Source organism: Phalaenopsis equestris, unplaced genomic scaffold (assembly GCF_001263595.1).
Source record: "Phalaenopsis equestris unplaced genomic scaffold, ASM126359v1 Scaffold001241, whole genome shotgun sequence".
In the NCBI taxonomy this organism is placed as follows: domain Eukaryota; kingdom Viridiplantae; phylum Streptophyta; class Magnoliopsida; order Asparagales; family Orchidaceae; genus Phalaenopsis; species Phalaenopsis equestris.
The window spans coordinates 302,152-327,324 of NW_018165680.1; the positions used below are offsets into that span (position 1 = coordinate 302,152).

Below are 25,173 nucleotides of genomic sequence, written 5' to 3' on the forward strand. Positions count from 1 at the left end.
CTAAAGATAAAAAACACAAAACATGCACAGTTTATTAAAATTTCAAAAAATCTACTTTAGAAGGCTTGTAGAAGACTAAGATTATTGGAATTGCTTATTTCAAAATCTTAGAAGGTATAAGCTTAAAAAAATATTTTCTCGCATTAGTGTTCGCTAAAAAAAAACACCCAAACCCGACACTTAGAGAAATTAGGATTTTGTTCCTCATGAGATAGATTAAATTTGATTTAAAAAGAAATTTCCTAACATTTATATCAGGATCTAACTTTCTATGAGAGCAAGCTCTCATAGTTAATTATCTCCCCCACTCACGGGAAAGCACTCTCGATTAAGGATTGTTAGACTAGAATAAGTTTTTAAGCCTTAAAGTTAATAAAAGTTTTTCATCAAGTTAAATGGGGAATATTTATGGGGAATGGAGGTAGACCCAATTTTGATCCTATGGTTCCATTGTCTTATTTTACCAGGGGTCTCAGTCTAACGTCAAAGGAATCTGATTAACAATCATGGGATATTCAAATGAGTCATGATACCAATGGAATAGCTTGCATTATAATACCTTTGCTATTCTCTAATATTTCCATAGTATGTTTGCTGCATTCATCACTGTTAGTTGTGCTTCATATATCTCAATCAGTAATTAAAATGGATTGTTTTAGCACATGGAGCAAATAGAAGAGGCACTCCGTGTGTTTATATGTGCACTAGCTGGCTAAATATGATTAGCCTCCGAGTCCCATGCAAATCCCAATCCTCAAATTCTTTCTTGTGTTTTTCTGTAAATGCAGCCACCGCAATTTGATCTTTCTCAAATGTCTTTATGCCAATCACTGTCTTATGAATGAACTACACCAAATTTTGATGAGATGAAGTCTCACCTTGGAATAAATTCGCCGAAAGAAGTTGGCCAACTTACCTTAAGAGAAGACCAATGCCACACTGATATGTCCATTTTGTCTGGATATCCGCACGTCTGAACGGCCAAATATCGGGCGCCGCCGACGAGTATGGCTACATGGTGCCCGATAGTTGGTCATCCAGACGTGCAATATCCAGACGTAAAGTTTTCTCCCTATTCAGGTAGCCTCAATAATTCTTTTTAGTTTGCCCGAACAGCCGTTCCTGATTGTATTGAACGGGCTAATCCAAATCAACTTTTTAGTCAATTTTATTTCTAAATAAAATTGATAAAATTTTTTCTATAAAACACAAATTTATAAATTATATGAACTTAACTTATAATTATGGATTTAAAAAATTAAATCTGATTAATAATTAAACTAATTAATAGCATGCCCAACAACTAGGTGACTTAAGAGCTCAAACATAAAAAAAAAAAATTCCCATATAAACATTGTAATGCTAACTCTCCATTAAGACATGAGACTAGAAAATCTAAGCTGAAAATTTTGTAGAGCTGAAAAAAAATAAAAAAAATTAGGTCGTCGAGTTTAGGTTTTGAAAATATTAAATTGGTTGTGGGATGTGAATATTATAATGACATTTTAATTTTTATGTATTTATATATCTAAAACCTAAACATTTATATTTACAAACATAATACTCAAATCTCTGATATCACATAAAAAATATCCAATATCATCATCTTTTTAAAAACAAAATACAATTTTTCATGCATACATTTATGACACAAAATTATTGTAAGGGTAAATATTAAACTTGGGATGTTAGATATTTAAATATATAAGAATTATGTGGTATGTATGTCAATTTTCCCCTTTTTTTTAATATATATATATATATATATATATATTAATAAATTGTATGTCAAATTTTAAATTTATAATTATTAAATGTCATGTGTTTAAATTATGTTAATATTTTATCACATTTATCACATTTACATTATTGTATCCTTTCATTTATATTAAAATAATTTCAGTATTAATTATATCATCTAATTAAATCTAAATTAAACCATTGATCCTTAAACCACTTCTAAATAAAATTCAGTTCAACTTTCACAACATTAATTGTAGGGACTAAAATTCTCTCATACCTTAAACCTATTCCATCAATTTTAGAGAATACTATATTGGAATGTTTTTCCAAACGCAAAGGCTCAGAATTGTAGGGTTAAGTGAATTGTTTTATCAGGAGTGTTAGGATCATCATATATGAATAACATCCTAACACTCTTGATGAACCTGCTCTATAAATCTCAACAAATATAACCTGAAAATTTCACTTACCCTAAAACTCTCAGCTTTTACAGTTGAAAAAACAAGAAAGAGAAGAAAGAAAAAAACAGAATCCTGGTAGCAAATACATAACATGGCTGGAATCAAGTAAAGCATAACCAACAGAATCAATAAAATCAAAAGTAGGGATTCCAAGCCAAAATTAACACAAAAAGTTTAGAAAACTAGAACCTGGAAATACAAAATGAAGCACCCACTTCCCATCAAAATGTTATTCAAGGGGTATTCTATCTACAACATAGTAGTTTGACCTGTAGACAAAGCAGCAAAAGCTAACTGTAAGCTCAAAAAGGGAGCAGGTGCGTGTAAATTTCAATAAATTTTTATACAAAGATTTGTGAATTTTGATTTTGCAAAAGTCAAATATCAAAGCATGGCATGGCAAACTGCATGGCAAAGGCTTCTACTTGGTTGCGTAACTCCATAATTTCCTTGTTGGTCTTGAGACCCTTGAAAAACTCGTTCTGCGCTTTCCCGAGTTCCCTTTGTAGAGTGCTTGCGATACACGCGGCTCTAATTAGAAATTCAGAAATAATCTCAAAGTCTTCTTCCAAGCAGCCCCTTGTAGTCATTGCAGGAGAACCTGAAGTTGAGAGGCATCAAGAGATCAGGTTTTAAAAACAATAGAATATTTACATACATACCGCACATGTACTATGTATTTACATATCTAACACCTAAGCTTTGATTTTTTAAATTTATGCCATTGTACCGATATTTTGAAAAGGTGGTATTTGTGATGTGAAAAGAAAAAATTTGAGTGTTATAAATAAAAGAATGAAATCTTGATCATTAGATATGTAAATGAATAAAGATGATGTGCTATGTATGTAAATGCCCAAAATTGTTTTGGGGCACATTATTTGAGGAAAAAAAAAACATTGCAGAAACTAATACCTATTCTGACTCCTGCAGAACAATCACCAAAAATAGGAGTTTTGTTCAGGCTGATATGGCATGCCTCACATACTTTCTCAAAAGTTTTGCCTGCACAAAATCAAACTTGGTCAAGAAATGCCTCGAGTTTTAATAACTACATTTTTAAATAGTTTATGGTCATAAAAACATGAATAAAACTAATAAATGAGCATAATATAGTAAATGATGTCCAAGGATATTAGGGGGGCTCATCAATTAAATCAAACTTTGTGGTTGTTTGGTAGAGAATCAAACTTAAATCAAGAAAAAAAAAAGAGATAAAAATTTCTGATAGTTATTACAAAGCTTGAGGTGTAGCGTCAAAGGTAAGGCGTACTTGTTCTTTCAGACATAATCATTGATTTACTTTATGCACAGAGGGGACAAATTTTCATTTATCAAAACTCCCAAAATAGTTTTTCTTTTCAAACTTGTCTTAAATTCTCAAAATATCTAAGGTATCAATATGTTCTAACTGAAATCACAGTGAATAAATCTATCTTTTAATTTCTGTCCCACCTTAGAACAGAATGTATTGCTTGCAGAAGGCAAAAAATCTTTCACTTATTACAGATAGAAGCCCTTCCTAAGAAAATTTTATAACTTCATCACAAATACAAAAGATTTAAAGTTCAGATCAATAATTTGAAATAATAAATAACACAGTTGCATCATTAGCATCATCATTATCTGCATCTGTCGATTTTGTTTGAGCTTTTGTATCTTTCTTCACCTTAGTTCCCATAAATTGTAGTGTTTTGCTATTAGCAATAGTCTATCTAGTTGTTCTATCCATTTATAGTAATGACTTCGGTGACCTTTATTGTTAGACTTCACGTTTTTGTAAATTTTAATCTTTTTATATATCCAAACAATGCAGTTTATCATTCTCTTTACTGATGCACCTTTTGCTCTTATCATCATCAGAATCATCATTGTGACTTGGAACCAATTACTTTGGTTCATTTTTTGTGATTCCAAATTTATAAGGAATTGCTAATTATAAGTGAATCACACATAAAAGTCGATGTTTCGGAGTAGTGGAGCATAACATTGGATGATCACATTGGTGCAGGAAAAAACACCGGAGCATCTACTGTGGATACAGTGTTGAGCGAGTCCATTTCTGTGATGTTGTGACGTACAATGGTTATGCAGAAGGCGGATTATGAGGACTAAAAACAGATAGAAACTGGGAGAAGAATAATATCCAGTACTTAAAAGGAAGATTATTTACATGCACACCTCATAATTTTTAGTTATTTACAATCTAAGACCTAAGCCTCAAATTCTGCATACATGCATATCACCTTAACTATGCATGAAAAAGTGTCTTTCACTTCTTGAAAGTTAAAATGGTAATATTTTTTATATGATATAAAAGATTTGGGTATAAATGTAAGTAGAATTTACGTATTAGATATGTAAGTGCATAAAAAATTGGTGGAATGTATGTAAATGCACCACTTAAAAATGTTGGCAGAGGGCCTGAATAAACTTAGGCCATTAACGTTACACAACTTTTGAAAAAGTACAAAACCAAACACCGTAGATTAGATGGGCGTATTTCGTGAAAGAGAACAAGGTGAGCATAATTGGGAGTTCTTTAGGCAACAAGGTGAGGACAGACAGACACACACAAATCAAATATTCTATGGAGCAAATTAAGCGTACTTCTACATAACCTCAGGACAAATGTACCCCTACAGGTTTCACAAAATCAACATACATGTCACTACGTGTCATAATTCCCCCTTGAATCCCAATGAAACCCAAATCTTGCATGCCCTTGCTCATTAGGTTTATCCATAAGGGTCTGTTTGGGGCAGTTGCAACTATTTGAAGAAACAACTGTAAAGCTGTTGAAAAAGAAACAGCTGTTCAAAATGATATAGTGGCTATTGCAAAAAAAAATATTTTTTGAAAAAATTAGGGCCGCAGCTTTCTAGTAACCACCGCAGGTAACCAGATTTGGTGGGAAAACAGAAATTTCAGCTGCAGTTTTTTTGTGAACGATGACAAAATACAGTTTTGCCAAAAAAGAAAAACTACAGTTTGACACCCCGCCCCGCACCACACCACCCCGCACCCTAAATATATCCAATACTTCTCAAAAAACTATCACATACATCTTTAATAACTTCAATCTTTGAAACAAAGCTTTTCCTTAATGCCCAGCAATTTTTTTCTCATGGTACTTAATCATATGCTTTAAACATAAATAAAAATCATGTGAAAAGACTTTGTTTTTACTTTACGTTCTTTTTCATTAATTATCATAGCATAAACACTGTCTCCACAATGGATGTTCCGGTGCTTTTCCTGCACCAATGTGATCATCAAATGTAATGTTCCACTACTCCAAATCCTCGAGTTTTACTTCTGATTCACTTATAATTACCAAATCCTTATAAATTAGGAATCACAAAGAATGAACCAAAGTAATTGGGTCAAGTCACAATGACGATACTAATGATGACAAGAGCAAAAGGTGCATCAATAAAGAGAAAGATAAATTGCATTGTTTAGGTACATAAAAAGATTAATATTTATAAAAAAAGTTTAGTCTAACAATAAAGGTCACCAAATTCATGACTATAAATGGACAGAACAACTAGATAGACTATTGCTAATATCAAAACACTACAATTTATGGGAACTAAGGCGAAGAAAGATACAAAAGCTAAAACAAAATCGACAGATGCAGATAACAATGATGCTAATGATGCAAATGTGCTATTTATTATTTCAAATTATTGGTCTGAACTTTAAATCTTTCGTATTTTTTTGATTAAGCGCAACTAAAAAGTTTCTTCAAATGTTTTTTAGAATTGTTAATTCACAAAACTAAAAAATATTAAGACTCATTCAAAAACTATAGCTGAGTTTGATAACAAGTCATCTTTCATATTTCCAAATTGTTTACAAATTTAGAACAAAGAATTTGAGATCTGATATCTCCCCGTACTTAAGAATTCTAACTAGGATAAGATGAGCCCATAATATATTAGCAAGTATGAACTGACCATTGTATGACGCTATTCAAGGAGATTTAGAAACTTGATCATCCATGTTAAAAGAGGGAGTAATCTTTGCAAACAAATACCTCCGTTATGAATAATCCAAGAAAAAAAAACAAAAGACAAATTTACATACAAGAACATGGTAACTGTGAGAAACCTGCACGCTAAATCTAAAAGAGCGATGGCAGAAAAAGGTACAAACAAACCTAAAACTTATGCAAAAAAAAAAAAGTTAGTATTTGGGAAATGAATCCAAAACAAAACTACCTAAATCAACTGAAAAATTATACTAATCTTTTAATTCTACGATGCAACTGTAAAAAAAAAAACAATTTTGAAGTCTAAAGAAATCTGAGAAGTCCGACATAAATTGATATCAAAACATCAACTAAAATCATTTAAAGAAAGATGAAAATATGAAGAAATTAAAAAAATAATTACCTGTCAGACCATAGGTTCTTAGATCCCAAAGTAACATATGGTTATCAGTGCCACCAGTAACCAATCTGCATTTCCGTCTCAATAAAGCAGCTGCTAATGCCTGTATATTTTTCTTGACTTGCTGGATATATGCTTTATACTCGGGAGAAGCCACCTGCTTCAAAGCAATGGCCAATGCAGCAATATGGTTATTATGAGGCCCTCCTTGCATTGATGGAAACACGGCAAAGTTTATTTTATCCTCAAAATCATATTGATCGATTTTCCTAGGCTTTTTCCCTTTCCTAATAAATATCATACCACCCCTCGGTCCGCGGAGACTTTTGTGTGTCGTTGAAGTGACAATATCACAATAATCAAATGGGCTAAGACATTCCTGCAAAAAACAACAAAAATCAAAGTTATATACTGTATTAAGTTAATATTCATCAACAGGATAGTTTCTAAAATCATTTTGAAGGTGATAACCATGCACAATGTGAAGGAACCAAATTAATATATACTAAAGCTTATCATTTTAATCTCCAATACGTAATAAGTTACGTATCGGAGATTAAAAGAGAATACACCAAAAAAGGTTAATAAATCAAGGACATCACCTAAATTCACACGATTAGAGAGGGAAAAAATATGCAGGAAAAAGTTAGATGGCAGGAAATAACAAAAAAAAAAAAAACCCATAGTATTGCAGTATACACTCCTGTAGAGTTAGATGGCAGGAAATAACGGAAATAACAAAAAAAAAAAAAACCCATAGTATTGCAGTATACACTCCTGTAGTTTCTTCTTGTACGACAATATCACATATTTATACACACACACACACACACACACAAAAAGAAGCTTACACTTGTGCCAATAGAGTTAAGGAAAAAAAATTCATACGAGGAATGAAATCAAATATAGAGGTAAATTCCAAACTCCAAACTTCTCATGCAATGACTGATCTGCTCATAGTTCCACAAGAAAACAAATAAGGATTTAAAACTAGTTCCTAATAAAACATAAAGTTACCAAATATGAAAGAATGGAAAATGAGGTCACATGACTTAGGGATTGAGAAACCAGAATGGGCCATAGTTGAGGCTAATACATCAACAGACAAACCCATGTTCAAAAGAAAAGCTTAACCTTAGGGCGGCGAGCCTAAACCATCCAATATTTCTACACCGACATATTTTTTGATTGTTTGATATAACTATAAACCGAATTCTCCCATGTGCCTTAAGAATCTCCCCCTCACATAAAAGCTCCTAAGATTAAAAAAAACTCACCCTCTAATAATGAAAGCTTACAAAATAACACACTCCAAGAGCCCACATAACTATGTGGAGACATTGCGAGAGTCACCTTATTTTGAAACTTGCTCAACCTTGGTGGAAGGATTGCAAAGTCCAATGGGAATCATAAACAAGATGAACCACTTAATCTTAGCTAAACCATCTACTTAGATACCAATTGATAGACGGTGATAAATGAACGGGGGAAAAAATTAGGTCTGATACAACAATGAATAAACTCACATTCAAATTAGAATCTTAAGCCTATGAGTGAATGCTAACCACTTGGTGTTTCTTTGACAACATATAATTAAAATATCATAACTTGAACAAAACCTAATACTCTCATGAGAGTCAGCAATAAAGACAACCTCAAAGAGTTGTGATGATGCTCAACCATGACTTGTCATGGGCTTTAGCCACACAAATATAGATGATGTTCAACTCAAAAGTTCTCTACAGACATTTCCAAGCGACAGAATAGAAGGAAGTTCATAACTCCATCCAGCTACAATACACAGGAAATTCACCTAATTGTTCAGGAAAAGAAACCATACCTTGGCTGCAACAAGCCCGCTGATTTGAGCCATGTCACACATTAGTACAGCGCCACATTTATCAGCAATCTGCCTAAACCTTGCATAGTCCCACTCCCTTGGGTATGAGCTACCCCCACAAATCAATATCTTTGGATGAAAATCCATTGCCTTCTCCTCAACCTTGTCATAATCAATATATCCTGTGAGCGCATTAACCTTATAGGAAAGGCTTTCGAAGAATATTGAAGCCCCTGATATCCTCTTCCCACCTGGCGTCAAGTACCCATGGCTCACATGCCCGCCTGAGAGAGAATCCAGTCCCATAATCCTATCCTTCGGCTGCAAAAGCCCCGTGTAAACAGCAAAGTTTGCAGATGTACAAGAATAAGGCTGAACATTCACGGCCCAGCTTTCCGCATCAAGATCAAACGCAGCCAATGCTCTTTCGCAGCAAAGACGCTCAATCTGATCAATATATTGATTACCACCATAGTACCTAGCACCCGGCATCCCCTCCGAGTACTTATTCGTCAGATGGCTCCCTAGGGCATCAAGGACGGCCTGGCAAACAAAATTCTCAGAGGCAATTAGCTCAATCCCCCTGGTCTGTCTCTGTCTCTCGTTCTCCATAATCTCATGCACAGCGGGATCGGCCACGGACAAGGTTTGGTTCCCCCAAGAACGCACTACAGTCCTACGCTTATCGAGATCCGGCTCCACTGAAGCTCTCTTTGAAGGATGCAAAGCAGAAGATGATGAGCATGAAGACAGGGAATCACCCCTTCGTTGCCGCTTGAGGCTCATCGGGTATCCAAGGATACTGAATTCCTCCTCCCTCTGCCCGTCCACGGAATCTTCTCCGTCCTCGATCCCGCCGGAGCCGTTCCAACGATTCTCCGACTGCTGGTCAAGCAGTTGCAGCGGAATCGGTCGAAGACTCGCATCAGTTTGAAGTGATGAGACATCGTCGGCAATCGGTAAGCGGTGCTCATGAAACCCTAGCGACAAATTGGATTGAGATTGGGAGAGATCCATACCACGATAACTTGTAAAAACCAACCAAGACCTAAAACTACAAATTGGCGATCTAAGAGCAGCAGCGACAGCTACAAAAACATCGGAAACAGCGGAAGCAGCGGACACGGAGAAACCGGGTGGGGCGAGAAAGCGTACGGCGTGAAGCCTCCATGAACGGTAAGGGAAGAAGGTTGAAGTTGAACGCTGACGAAAATCCCTTTGGCTCGTCGACGAGATGGGGTTTATTTATGGGAGCGAGGATGCACCTAGACGGATTTCGGGATTGGAATGCGACCGGATCGCGTCTTCACATCGACCGGGACGATACCGATTGGCACACGATTAATCCGATCTAAGAAAGTTGCACGTGCGATGTGTCTCCTCCGTAGGATCGTTTGGTCCGATAAGGGTAATACCGCATGTACGTCCTCTTTCAGCCACTAAGCTAGGATTAGCCGACATTCATGTTGTAACTAGTTGAATCCGAAATGTCCTAGGAAGTGGTTAGAATATGAGAGAGAGAGAGAGAGAGAGAGAAATAGGAAATGCGTAGTCTTATTTCATGACATGGACCCCCAATTTATAGTAATTTGCCATAATTATTATTAAAATTATAACTCAGCCCCCTCATTATTAGGTTTGAAAGGGAGACTTAGTTATTACAAGAACGTTAGAGTATAATAAGGTTGGCAAATATATTCGGTCGATAAGAAGTCTGTCGATCGCTAGCTTTATCTTAACTCCATTTATACACGATTCGGGATTGAGTAACTCGTCGATCGGCTTTGAAGTCGATCGTCGTTCTATAGGAAATTCTTTGTCGCATTCTTCCAATTACCCGACCTCAACGTCTTCTAGTTAGCCTCCAATCTTTCGGTCGTCAACAAGTTGTTCAATTGATTGCTCTTCGCTCCAGAACCATTCGTTTGTCTTGAGATTTGCGTCGACATATTTTTCAAATACATATTTAGTTCCTGATTATATTGATTATCGAAAGCTGCATGTATAAAAGAATCTTTTTAACATGTAGGAAATAATTAAATGATATTATTGCATAATAATGGACGTCCCTAGATTTTCGTTCCGAATCCTTTATAAATAGGTCTTGGGGTAAAGAAGATTTATGTATTTTCTTTATCTTCTCGTTTCTTTAGTGTTCCATCTCTTCTTTTTCGTGTCTGTCGCGATGTCTAGTGAAGGAGCAGCATCAGTTGACAAGAGCGCACTCCTAAAGGCCATAAGTGATATGCAAGCGAAGACTCGCAAACTCGATGCGAAGCGGAAACCAACAAGTGAGGCCTCCATGAGAGAGTTAAGCAAGAAGAGAATTGTGCAGGGGTCGTGAGTGAGGGAACACGACGATCAAATTGAGTTCCGGTTTTCTAGCAGGCACTTCATAGGGGAGAGTCGTGAAGGAGGTTGGAGGGCGTACCGACGATCGTCTTTCGGGACACCCATTGGAAGCGATCACTCTTGCCCAAAGGGGAGGAATGTTCGTTCAGACTGTTGCAGGAAGTATGACTCCACAAGTGCTCGGGAAGGCACCGCCTGAAGCGAGGACTCGCTTCAGTCGCAAAAGGGTGGCATTTCCTCCGAGGGTGGACTAGAGGAGACCGTTGAGAACATCGTCTCTTACACCACTTATGAATGGTCTCGAGTTTTGGGTATGTAGTTTGAATCATGCTTACAATATTCCTTTTGCAGTTGCAGAAGCTTTGACGATCACTTTCACTTCCTTGGACATTGACATCAACCTTGAGGGTGATGTGTCCCCTATGGAACAGGCCATGGAGAGGGGAAGCGATCATATTATGGGGTTAGTTCAAGCAATTTGACATGGATAGCGAAACTATATTACTTCTTTTTTGCTAGACATCTTTTCTAGAGAAGCAAAAGAGTCGAATTGAACTCAAGCTAGCCTCAGCTTGAGCTTAAAATTAGTTAATTAATTGAGTTCAAGCTAGGGTTGTGAGTTTAGCTCAAAGATCATTAATTGCTTGAAAATTGAGTCAAATTTTAGCTTGGATCAAGGCCAAATCGAAATAAACAAGTCGAACTACAAAATCTTGGATCAAATTTTTCTTAGCCAATTTTGAGCAGACCCTAGCTCGGCTCGAAATCATATCATTAACAGTCCTATTCATGTTAGAGCTATGAATTTAACAAATTTAGCTAGAAGATCGTTAATCACTCAAAAATTGATTCGAGTTTTGACTCAAATATTGATCATATCGAAATAAATGAGCCGAGATACGAGCCAAAATATTGGATCGAATTTTTTTCGATCAAATTTGAAGCCAACCCAGCTTGGCTCGAAATCAGATCCAGCCTTGATTCAAAAGCTCAAGCTTAAACTTAATTCTATGAGTTAAAGTCGGCTCAAGAAGCAACTTTTTTATTAAGGAAGAGAGTGAATGATATTAATTCAAGTTACAACAACAACAAGTTGTCATCTCATGTGCTCTATTTAGTGTCATATTTTCATTTAATTCAAAAAAATTAAGAACATTTTTATACAACATGACATTTTTTTTAGGTCTTCCTCTACCTTTCTTAAATTAACTTGAATCTAAAACATCCACTCTCCTAAACAGATTATCAGATGGTCAATGTTCAATGTGACCAAACCATCTAAGACGACTCTCTCTAATCTTGTCTATCTCTGGAGCTAACCCAATCCTTTCACAAATGCATTCATTTTGGATTTTTTCTCTATGTGTCAAGCCACTCATCCACCTAAGAATTCTAATCTCAGCAACACTTAACTTAATTTTATGCTTCTCTTTTATATGTCGACATTATCTGTTATAAACTATTGCAAGTCTCACCATGATCTCATAAAATTATTCATTAAGTCTAAGCGGTACTTTTCTATCACACAATAGACTCAATGCATTCCTCCACTTATGTCATCCAACATGAATTTTACTAATAACATCCCCATCTATATCACCATCACTTTTGAAAAATAAACCAGAGATATCTAAATGTTCGCTCACTTTAATGATTTTATCGCACATTGTAACAATTCTACCTCTAGATCTACTACTGAAACTTCATTCAATGTATTCAGTTTTAGATCTACTCAAACTGAGGCCTTTATTCTCTAATGTAGACCTCCTTCAATTTTTTTCCTGAACTCTTTATCTCTAGTCTTATCCACAAGAAGGATATCATCAACAAAAAGCATACACCGAAGCAAATCCACCTGTAAATGTCCAATAAGAACATCCATAACTAAAGCAAAATGATATGGTCTTAAAGTTGATCCCTGATGTAATCTAAATGAATAAGAAAAATACTTGGTCAATCCTCCTACTGCTCGAACAAAAGTAACAACTCTAGTATACATACATTTAATGACTTGAATGTAAGTCATATCAACACCTTTCATTTCTAAGACGCTCCAAAGAACTTCTCTTGGAACCTTATCCTAATCTTTTTCTAAATCATTAAAAATCATTTGTAGATCCTCCTTACTCTCTGTGTACTTCTCCATCAAACCTCTCAATAAATACATAGCATCCATAGTAGACTTGTCCGACATAAATTCAAATTGATTATAAGAAATATTTGTTTCACCTCTTAACCTATGTTCAATTACTCTCCCATAATTTTAAAGTATGACATATTTACTTAATCCCTTTAGAATTTGCACACTTTTGTGCATCCCCTTTATTCTTAAAAATAGGGACCAAAATACTCTTTCACCACTCAATCATTTTTTAGTTTTTAAAATAATATTAAAAAGCTTAGTAAACCAAGAAACACCCAAGTCTTCTAAATATTTTCACACTTCTATTAGAATGCCATCGACCCTATTCATTTTCCAGCCTTAGTTTTCTTTTAAGTCTCCTCAACTTCATTTTTACTAATGTGATGGTAAAAATAAAAGTTTTGTAATTATTAACGATATTAAGATCACTAAAGATGATTGTAATTTAAAAAACTTCATTTAAAATTTTATCAAAATATCTCGCCTACTTCTGTTGAATATTTTTCTCTAAGAAAATCACATTTTGATTTTCATTTTTAATACACTTTACTTGAATTAAAGATTTACCTTTCTTTTCTCTTTATTTGTCTAGTTTATACATACATCTTTCATCATCTTTAGTATCTAATCTATTATAAGAAAATAAAAAAAATATTATAAGGATTACTAAATGCAGAATTCTTTGCATCATAAATTGTTTTCTTAGACTCCCTGCAGATCATCTTATGTATTTCTTAGTTTTCTAAGCTTTTACATTTAAACTATTTTTTATAACAAATTTCTTATATTTTATCTTTTTTTTGTGCATTATTATTCAGGCATAAACTATTTTTATTTATAAAAATTTTTCCTTTTAATTCCGTAAAAACATCTTTTATCACTTGTTTAATAATGTTTGTTACTTTATCTCACATAAAATTAATTTCTTTATGAACATCTCAAATCTTGAAATCTTGAAATTTACTCATAAAAATAAATTTAGTTATCTTTTAAGTACCCCATATAATTCCATGAAAATGTTTCATTATATTTTTATCTTACAACTCCTCGTCTAAAAATACATAATAAATAATCAATTCGGAGTATTTAAATTTTTACTTGGAATGACATTACATTCTTTACATTCTCAAACATTTATTTTTCTCATAAAAATAACCAATTTGTGTTTTATTAAATTCATTTTTATGGGTAATAACATGCTCGTCTCTTTTATTAAGTAAAAAGCATTATCAATACCAAAATCATAAACTAAAACAAAATCTAATATTATTCTATCTTCTGCATTAATTACTCTAAAACTGTAACGACTATGAATATTTTTAAAATTGTTATCCACTTTACTAACATGTCCATTTAAATCTCATTCAATAAAATTTCTTTCTTCAAGAGGTATCACTAATATTAATTTTTTTCCGTATTTCCAAATTTTTTCTTTTAAACATATACCTAAACCTATTGGAGAAGCATAAACATTTATCTACTGATTTCATTAATTTACATGTGAGAGTACATATATTCTAAGATACTATCTTCATATTAGTTTCATAGATTAACTTTTTTGCTCACACCAATCCACAATGTTGAAACTCTTGCTTATTTAACACCACTATTGTACACTTTTCACTGTATTCAGACTACACAATGTATCACTTCTAGTAACGCTCTTGCATTTACACAAAGATTTAAATGATTCATATCATGATTTTTTAATAAAAATTTTACGCCAATTGTCCAGTAACACAATCCTTCACTTTTCCTATCTAGGGCTCAAAACCCGATTATAGTAATGTTATAATAAAATGACAAAGAATGAACAATTAAAGAAATAATACGAAATTATTTGAGATAAAATATAAAAATATCATTTTTTAAATATTTTTAATAATTGAAAGATAAAATTTTAAATTTTAATATATTTTAACTATATTTTATATTTATCATTTGTTAAACGAGCCAACTAGTAGGCTAACTAATTGAATAAAAAATAGTTCGAACTCAACTTGTTAGCTCATCGAGCTCTCTTCATCTGAGCCCACCTAAATTACACAACTAATCCTTCTCATACTCTAAGAAAACAACAAACCAAAATAGATTAAACATAAACTCGATGCCTTTATTGAAAGCATTCTTGGATTTACTCATGTAATCAACAATTAGAACAATGTTACTCTGCCAGACCAAAATGTTATAAATAAATAAATATTACACATTACAACTTATATAAAAAAACTTTATAAACTATTCTGTTTATATAGGTTGGATGCATCTTACATTGAGATCTTTCTGGCGATCCAAAAGTTTCATACAAAACACCTACAATCATCACAAATAATGTGAGTCAGTTCAATCATAAAAAGACCAATATGACCATGCAAAGCACATAAACTATGTTTGAAGTTTTCTTCGTCAGGAAACCTCAAAACCAATGTGCAGAGTATGATCCTGCTTGAAAAGACATGTTGTGTAGAAATATTATTTTGAAGTTATTTGATCTGATATAAAGAAAGGAGTTTATAAATGTGTTCAGATTACAGAAAAATGAGATCAGTACAAGGCACGGTAGACGACACGGGGTGCCAGAAATTGCCCAAATCTTATTTGGAATACACCTGCCATAAACCACAAAGCAAGTTTCGAACTCACCAAAGTTTAATACTACTTGTCATTATCATCCAACCAAAAACAAAGTTTAAGTTTGAAAACTCTTGCATTCCATTTACATGGTCATAAATCCAGCTAATGAAATAGCCGGCAATAAAAATTAAGGCTTTGTTTGGGACTACTTTACCTTTTGTAAAGGTTCATTTAAAGGTAAAATTAAAAGAAAGAACGATACAAAAGAGGACTTTCTAAAACCAAGCATTATGCCTGCCTTCTGTCAAACACAACGGAGTCGGAAAGCCTATCCAAAGAAAAAATAGTACATCCGTACTCGGATTCGGATGCATCTGGAGTCCAATGGTGGGGAGCCAGGTGTCAAGTAGGCCCCACCGCTTTTAACATTGGCCAATGCCAGTGTATTGCGGTGGGGCCCACTTGACAAGTGGTGCCCCATCATTAGACTCTGGATGCAAATTGTGTTTGAAGTCCGGATGCAATATTTTCTCCTATCCAAATAAAGCTTTAGATAGTTGGACACACGGAGGGAGCAAGGAAGTTCAACCCCAAATCGGTCTAGCACATTCATTATTAAAGCTATTAGAAAAACCAACATCCTACAAGATGCAAGGCAGTCCAAGGCCACAAACCACGAAAGATTTGGGTTGCCTCCAACCTGAGGTTATGCTACGTTATAAAGGAACATTTTTCAAAGTCTTGGGTTTGTTTACTAAAACCCTGAGTTTCTTTTGTAAGAGAAACTCTTGGTGATTGATCTACCAGCTCAAGAAAGCCCTTACCCTGAGCACAAATATCAATAATGGCAACATTTAAAAAAAATCAGTACTTGCAGTAACCTCCTCGCTCCTATTAACAAGATCAATCACGGTGTATATACAACCAATTGAGCCATATGTGTCTCCATGAGGGTGATTGAACTCAATGATTATCTTATAAAAGGCGTTGATACCAAAGTTAACACAAATAACAATAGAAAGTATAAATGTTATTTTTGAAAGCACAATGAAGATTACAACCAAATACATTGAAATGGGAAATGACAATAGACACGACACACAAACTCAAATTTGGGTTCGTTCCTGGGACTGTGGTTATTGGCTAGGTGGATTGGGAAGTGTAGTAGGTGGCTAGAAGGGTTGGAGGGCTGTTTTGGGGACGACAGTGAGTGTAAGACGGCCAAGCGAGCCTGGAGAATAGCAGATTGGTCGTTCTAGGTGACGGCGAGGGGAAAAGGAGATTGCAACAAGGGCTAACAAGATGGAGGTCTAGAACAAAGATGACAATGGGTATGGAGGGCTGGAATAGCGATAGCAACGAATGGGGAGGGCTGCAACAGCGATGGCAACAAGGACGGACGGCTGGAACAATGATGAGGGATGTGGTGGATTGCTGGACAACAAAAGGAGGGCTGTCCTAGGCGGTGGCAGCGAGGAAAATGGCTGGGCAATGAAAAAACTAAGGAAAACAAGAAACAGGGCTATTCCGGGAGGTTGCAACAGGGAAGGGGCAGTTAGGAGCGATGTGAGGAGGATGTCGAGGGGAATAGGGAAGATAATCACCACTTTGGGAGTGAGATACAACCGAAGCACCATCTAAACCTTAGGATACAACCCTCGAAGGAAAAAAAGAGATGTCGTCAGCTGTCCTGATACAAAACACACAAAAATTTTCTCTTCAAGCCCTAATACAACACACATAGAAAAGGACTAGAAAAGAAGGATAAGAGAAAACTTCTTGGAAATTAGAAAGAAAAATAAACGAAGAGCATTCCATTTAGCTTTGCGCCCATCGCGTGAACCAGATGTTGTGCACAGTCATGAGATTGTGGGAAGCTCTTCACCCTTTCTTATGCAGGAGACGCCCATGTAAGTCTCCTGGGATTGGAGGAGCTTCTACCGCACCCGTCGAAGCTTATGTCTCCTCGTAATATGACATCAGGGCAACCACGTTGAAGGTGGTGTAAATGTTATATGCTGTCGATAAGTCAATCCTATAGTCGTTGTCATTCCAACACATATCCTAAAAGAATAAGTATTTATCCTCTTTTTATATAATCTGAGCGGTATATAATAGATTCTCACAAGAAAAATCTCAAATTATTAAATCTGTAATTTGTTTATTCCACTCCTCATACTCAGTAGGTCACATTCAATAAATTCATCTGGAGGAACAAGCTCTGATTTGAAATCAGTGGCAGACTTAGCAATTCTCAATAGCAATCACTGGGGAGATGCCTCTTCTTCTCTAGAGGGAACTGGATCTCATTGTAGGTTGTTCTTTCTCGTAGCGAGCTGAATATGAATTCCAATGCTATGATTCATCCCTCCTATCTGACCATCTATCGGTAGGTACACTGCTTAACTAAATTTAATACCCAAATGACTCCATATAGTCTTCCAGAAGTAGCTTCAAAACTTCAAATCATTTATATGTTAGACCTCTCTCAGTAGGGGCAACTTTGAAGATAGATTTTATCTCTGAAAATTCAGAAAATTTTCTTATTTGAAATTGTCCTGTGTCTGGTGTCCATTCCTCGAAGTCATAATTTTCTTGAACATCTAATGTCAGTTCTAATGATGCTCCCCTCAACATTTGAAAAAAAGTAGTTCGAAGCACAACAAACTCAAAATATACATGAATATCCATTACCTCGGACTCATTATATTCTAAAATAGCCTCGATTAATCCAAATGGAGTTTCTCTCGTGGGCTTACCTTGAATCATGAATGTCTCGTGGGCTTATCTTGAATCATGAATGACTCTTCATCGTTCAACTTGAAGTTGAGTCTCCTCTTTGATGGCTTCATCTTCACTTCTATCACTGTTTATTTCTTCAACTACTCTCTGATCAGTGAGAAGATCATTATCCTAGTTGTGTAATCTGATTCAATATGCCAAAATTTGTGGTACTTGAAACACTCATGAATGTGACAGATTTGGGATTTGGATTAGTTCCACATGTCTCCATTTAGAACTAGTGTCTCCGTAAGGGGGAGGCTTGGATGTTTTGTTGTGTATACTCTTGCTGCTTAATTCTCGGGTTGAACCCTGTCCGTAAGATATGGAGGTCATCCAATGATGTTGTCTCTCCACTTTTAAAGCTAGGGTCTGAACATCCTACCTGTAAAGAACTGGGAGGTACGGGTACTGCATCTCTCATTTCATCTTAAACCAGGTAGTAATTTTACTCATCTCTTCTTACGATTGAAGAATCTTCAAGTTCTCCCACCAAAACGAAACACTCTTCCATACCATAACTTGTTAGCAGCTAATTTCACCATTCCGTCTAGCGGGGGTTGTCTTGACACTTGAGACACATTTCAATGTCCATAGCCACTCGATGAACTCGCATGAATCAATGAGACCGTTGAAATATGACAAATCCACCTTCATTTCAAAATCCCGGTTTCTCCAATATTTCATGCCAGATCTTCGAATAGTGGTTCATCTCAGAGATCGAATAGAATTTGTGTGCCATTCTAGATTGTCTCCTCTTGAAGGCGGTGAGCCTCTACTGCAGTTGGAGGATTTTCCAGTCCATACTCTCCCTAGAAATCATCTATACACGTCTTTGTGGATTTCTCATAAATGAGATAATCCTTTCTCTTCGATCAAGCATCCATTTATAATCTCCTCGGTGACATGGCTAGGGTTTGGGTGTATATAGGTGGAAGGAGGTGTATAGGGGTGATGTAGGCTTAGAAAGAAAAATTTTGGGTGGTCGGTTTGGAAAATCGGTAATCAGAGATTTTTTGTAAAGGGATGTGGATTGGGTATTAGTGGATGCTAGGCACTCTAGGGTAGGACTAGGGTTAGACTAGCACTAATACCAAATGATATTGGAGATTACCCAAACAATAAAAGGAAAAACAAATATTATTACTGAAAGCATATAGGAGATTACAACCAAATACACTGAAACGGAAAATAACAACACACCACACATAAACTCAAGTTAGGGTCCGTTCCTGGAATAGTGGTGGTCGGCTGGGTGGTTTAGTAAGGGTGGTATGTGGCTGAAATGGTTGGAGGGTGGTGGTTGCAACAAGTAGGGTCTACTAGAGGGTTGTTTTGGGGATGGTAATGGGTGTAGGGTGGCCGGAAGAGCCCAAAAAACAACAGATTGGCTGTTTCGAGTGACGGTGGCGAATGAAAAAGCGATTGCGAAAAGGGAAGCAAGATGGAGGGCTGGAACAGCAATTACAGCTGGTATGGATGGCTGGAACAGTAGAAGCAGCGAAAGGGGAGGGTTGGAATGACGATGACAGTAATGATGGAAGGGTGGAATGGCGATGGGGGATGTGGTGGACTGCCGGACAGAAAAAAGGAGAGTTATTTTGGGCGGCTGCAGCGATGAAAATAATTAGACAGCAAGGTAACTGCAGAAAAACATCAAACTAAGGCTGTTCTGAGCAGCTGCAGTAGGAAAGGGGCGGCTGAGAGTAATATGAGGATGTTGAAGAGAATAGGGAAGATAATAACCACCTCAGAAGCAAGATACAGCTGTAGCACTACCCGAACCCTTGGATACAACCTTCGAAGGAAAAAAAAAAACACACCAGCAGCTATCCCAATACAAAACACACACAAATTACCTCTCCAAATCCTAATACAACAAAAATACAAAAAAAGAATAGAAAGGAAGAATATCAAGAAACTTGGGGGAAATTAGAAACAAAAATAAATGAAGAGCGATCTGTTCGGTTCTGCGCCCCTAGCATGAACCAGATGTCGAGCGCGGTCAATGGATCGTAGGAAGTTCCGCTCCCACCAGCATGTAGGAGAAATAAATTCTTATAAAAACCTTGGATTCTAGCCTTATGCCATTATCAGACACATGTTATACCATCGTTTATTTTGAAGCTCACAATAGCCCATAAGATCCATCTATAAGAGCCACTAACTATAATAACATAATCCACATGATGAATATAATGATAGACGAAGTTGGGCCATGCTTTGAATTCACTAAAGTCCAAAGAGTCAACTCTGCGGAACCATTCTAATCAGACCAAATCTCATTAGAATGTTTTGGTCAAGGTTCTGCCGATAGAGACAAATGTGATCGTCAATGATTTGTTATCATTGCTATGTGGGAAGATGACTGGCATACACACTAAAGCTACATCAACATGAGCATTGGGATGATCAATTGCACACCCAGCAAACCTCCCATACTCATACTCTATCATCTTCTGGTCATTGGGGTTTGGGTACATATAATCACCGCAATGTGGAGGCCCATCACTCACTATCTATTTTAACAAAGGGATCACACCGTTTTTTTCTGTCCATCTTCCTCTTCCTCTCAAGATTGGTTGAAGATTATCTCAATCTTCATCATGGTGGTTGCCAAATTGACACCTATTACATCTGTTAAAACTCTAATCAATATCACACCACTTAATAACTATGAATTTACAAATCTAACACCTCAACTTCAATTTTTACAGATATACCACTTTGCCTATGCATGAAAAGGTGTATTTCAGTTTTTAAAAGTTAAAATAAGGTGACCACTTTGCCTATGCATGAAAAGGTGTATTTCAGTTTTTAAAAGTTAAAATAGTGGTATTTTTATGTGATATGAAAGACTTAGGTTGTATAAATGTGAAAAGTAGATGTTAGATGTAAATACATAATAATTGGGTGTTATGTATGTAAATTCCCTGCCTCAGCGTACAGAAAATGAGAAATAAAAGAAAAATTAAAAGGCAAAGTCGCGTAATTTTTGTGGTGAAGCATGACATGTTTGAGAAAGCATCTGAAAGCAATGTAATCCTTCATGTAATTAAAACAAAGTATCCTTAATAGCAAAGCAAGCAAAAATATGATTTATTCCAACACAAAACTACTCAGCCTGACCTTCCAGCCAAAAAAATAAAAAATAAAAAAAACTCACTTACCAGCTAACACATGAATTCGTTATTTCCAATACCAAATTAATATACAGAGAACCCGCACAGATCTTATGGAATGAATTCCAAGTAATGTAATTCACTCTAAGGGATAAACCCCGGAATTTATATTTTTATAAACTAAGCACTGTTAATTATACATATGTTTGAGCCCATCGTAACAGGTAATGATACATAAAGGCTGTACCTTTATAAAAGCTGTACTGCTGCTATGGCTGGGATCTTTTCTCTTAGCTTCTGTGTGAGTGCCACTCTAACGGTCATGACTCCAGCAGCTGGGCCAGATAGTCGAATTTTAACAATAGGTTCCTCAATGCTGACAAACTCGAGCTCTCCACCACCAGTTCCGACAAGATATGGCCTTATTTCATCAAGCACCTGAAGTTGTTAAAGGTTGCAAGAATGTCGTGTTAGAAACTGATCCTAATGCCATTATCTGTTTTCTTTCCTCAAGGACTGGACATTAACAGTTAAAAGCACAAACAAATATATAAAGGTTCATAGAAATTTTAGCTAGGGAATAACAAGTGTGATTCTGAGTTACGAAATGCACCCGTTAATAATTTCCAGTAATAACAAATTGCATTGCTAGAAGAGAAGAAACAAGTGCAGTTAACCATTGGAAAGAGTAAAATGTCATAATAGTCTCGACTCCCGACTATTTATATTGAGCCAATTTAATCCTTATAAGTGTCAAACTAGTCTATATTAAAAGATTTTAAGAACTAAATTGATACTATTAGTTGTTGGGACTAAAATGGCCCCTCGAAAGAAAACTACTCAATCTATGACAACATGAGGCATTAATTCTCATGAAGAGTATAAACACACTTTGCTTTTAGAAAATAACTACATTTTAGTTTAATAAAAGAAAAAAAATAAATCAGAAGTGTATAATAAAACAACAGGCTGGAAATAAAGGAGGTACCAAGCATAGTGATAAGAGGGAAAAAGATATCCAGCTTGGATAGCTAAGATAATGTGAGTTTAAAATATAGAGAAAGCATGTAGCGTCGATACTAGAGCGATTCAAGAATGAACACAGGAAATGATTATGTTCATCACCACCATTGAAAATATATGAACAATAATGAATTGCCAAATTGTGTTTCCATATAAAGACAGTAACATGAACGCTAAAAAAATTTACATAAAGAATAAATGAAATGAATTCTGCAGATTCTATGAATCCATGAATAAAATATGAAACTTCGCGATTTTAAAGGGTAGAGCCCATCCCAATCAAAAAAGTGCAAAGGCAAGTAATTCATAGTTATGGCTGGTGAACTTCACCTTCTCAATGTTTTCTTCATTCAACTCAAGGCCCATCACCTCATCAATAATGGGCTCAATGGCAACAATATCTGGAATTTTTTCCATGAGCCGGCGCTCAATGCCCATCTTCAATGTCATTACAGAACTTGGACATGACCCACAAGCTCCTTGCAGTTTCAGCCTCACAACATTCCCATCAATTTCATGTAAAGCAACATTCCCTCCATCTGCCATAAGATATGGTCGCACTTCATCCAATACAGACTCAACATTTTCAGCTGTGAGAGGTAATTCAACAGTTGGGTTCGGGGTGGCAATGGCTTGAGTTGCTGCGTGCAAATGTGAAAATGGAGATAGAAGATTTTAGTAATTTAAGGAAAGAATTGGGTTAAACAGACAATTGACAAATGCAAAAATGAATCATACACGATTATATTATGCCAAATCACAGTGAATTTAAAATTCAGTGTCAACTCAATCTTGCACACGAAATGTCTTCCATGATTACAGTAATAAGCCGAGAACTGAGGTTGGGCAAAAGTAGCCAATAAAGAAGTGTATTTTAGTAACTTTCTAAGCTGTTCAGCTGAAAAAACTACAAACACCTAGATTTGTGGCCAAATTTAATGTCCAAAGCAAAAGAAATAAATGTTGAGTCTCATAATATGCACTTAAAGTCCATGTTACTAGTGCAACCTGTTAGCATAATTTCCATGAAGCACAAACACAAGATGGGGACAGAACACACCTCCAATTGTTAACCGGATAGTGGTTCAGATAGGATATAACGGGGTGAGAGTCCTTAACCATTGCCATTCCTAATCTTAATTTTTCACAACTTTGTATTTACTTTAAAAAGCTTTGTAACAATTCCATTAAAATATAATAATAAATATAGGAACAGCAAAAAAAAAAAAGGAAGAGTGCATAAAATACTATATAACAAGTAAAATTTAGTGAAAAAACAAAATTAAATGAGGTGTAGAGAACAAAATTTTTTACAACAACATTTATCCCACTAAGTGGGATCAGCTATATGATTCTTTTTGCTCCATTGTGTCCTATTGGAGTGTCATATTTCCATTTAATTCTAATAAATTAAAATTATTTTTTTTAATAAACCATGCCCAAATCTTTTTTAGGTCTACCTCTATTTCTCTTAACATAATTCAAATCTAAACATCCACTCTCTTAACTAGGTCATCAATTGGTCGACGTTTAATGTGACCAAACCATCTAAGATGACTCCCTCGAATCTTGTCTGCCACTGGAGCTACACAAACCCTTTCATGGATATATTCATATCTCATTTTGTCTCTAAGTGTAAAGCAACTCATCAACCTAAGCATTCTTATCTCAGCAACACTTAATTAGTTTTATGCATCTCATTTACAGGCCAACATTCTACGTCGTAAAGCATTGCAAGTTTCACCATCATCTTATAAAATTTTCCTTTAATTCTAAGTACTTTCCTATCATACTATAAAACTAGTGCATTCCTCCATTTCAATCATCCAACTTGAATTCTACTAATAACGTCCTCATCTATATAACCATCACTTTGAACAATAGACCCGACAATAGACCCGAGACCCGAGATATTTAAAATGTTCACTCCTTTTAATGATTTGATCAGCAGTTATTGCAACCCAGCTGCTAGATCTACTACTACTGAAATTACATTACATGTATTCAGTTTTAGATCTATTCAAACAAAAGCCTTTAGAGTCTAAAGTTGATTTCCATAATTCATGTTTTTTCTGATATCTTTCTCTAGTCTTATCCACAAGAAAAATATCATCCGTGAAAATCATAACCCCTCCTATTCGAACAAAAGTAACAAAACTAGTACACATCTTTATTGACTTGAATATAAGTCATATTAGCACATTTCTTTTCTAGAACTCTCAAAAACACTTCTCTAGGAATCTTATCATAAGTTTTTTTCCCCAAATTAAACAAAAATCATATATAAATCCTCTTTACTCTCTTTGTACTTCTCCATCAAAACTCTGAATAAATGTATCGCTTCCATTGTAGACTTGTCTGACATAAATTCAAACTGATTTTGATAAATCTTTGTATGTCTTAACATATATTCAATTACTCTCTCCCATAATTTTATTGTATGACAAATTAACTTAATTATTCTATAAATTGCATACATCTCCTTTATTCATAAAAATAGGGACCAAAATACTCATCCTACACTCCTTAGGCATCTTCTTAATTTTAAAATAATATTAAAAAGTTTAGTAAGCCAAGAAATTCTCAAATCTCCTAAACATTTCGACATTTCTATTGTCATCAGATCCTACTGATTTTCCACACTTCATTTTCTTTAAACTTCCTCAACCTCAGTTTTACTAATGCGATAATAAAAATAAAAAGGTTTTATTATTATTAATAATATTAACATCACTAC

The 25,173-nt window shown here is 35.2% G+C and overlaps 2 protein-coding genes across 2 annotated transcripts in view; both read right to left on the reverse strand.

Annotated features, from left to right (window-relative positions):
- Positions 1-2,397: 2,397 nt before the first annotated feature.
- LOC110033632 (serine hydroxymethyltransferase 7-like) lies at positions 2,398-9,795 on the reverse strand. Its single transcript, XM_020737676.1, has 4 exons — positions 8,442-9,795; positions 6,605-6,980; positions 3,120-3,209; positions 2,398-2,805 (listed from the first exon to the last, which is right to left on the reverse strand). Exons 1-4 carry the CDS (start codon positions 9,456-9,458, stop codon positions 2,582-2,584), a joined length of 1,707 nt encoding a protein of 568 aa, XP_020593335.1. The 5' UTR covers positions 9,459-9,795; the 3' UTR covers positions 2,398-2,581.
- A 5,293-nt stretch (positions 9,796-15,088) lies between these two features.
- The window catches only part of LOC110033631 (nifU-like protein 2, chloroplastic), a 54,252-nt gene continuing 44,167 nt past the window's right edge, over positions 15,089-25,173 (reverse strand). The window contains exons 3-5 of the mRNA XM_020737675.1: positions 22,767-23,077; positions 21,661-21,851; positions 15,089-15,249 (exon numbers count right to left, since the gene is read on the reverse strand). Coding sequence (XP_020593334.1) covers positions 21,663-21,851; positions 22,767-23,077 — 500 coding nt within the window. The 3' untranslated portion in view covers positions 15,089-15,249; positions 21,661-21,662. The remainder of the gene's footprint in view (positions 15,250-21,660; positions 21,852-22,766; positions 23,078-25,173) is intronic.

Excerpts from the sequence above, each read along its gene's own strand:
- LOC110033632 (XM_020737676.1), bottom strand. The coding sequence starts at position 9,458 with ATGGATCTCTCCCAATCTCAATCCAATTTGTCGCTAGGGTTTCATGAG. Across the intron at positions 6,981-8,441 it reads GCGGGCTTGTTGCAGCCAAG|GAATGTCTTAGCCCATTTGA; the intron begins GTATGGTTTCTT and ends TGTTTTTTGCAG. Across the intron at positions 2,806-3,119 it reads TTCTGCAGGAGTCAGAATAG|GTTCTCCTGCAATGACTACA; the intron begins GTATTAGTTTCT and ends TCTCAACTTCAG.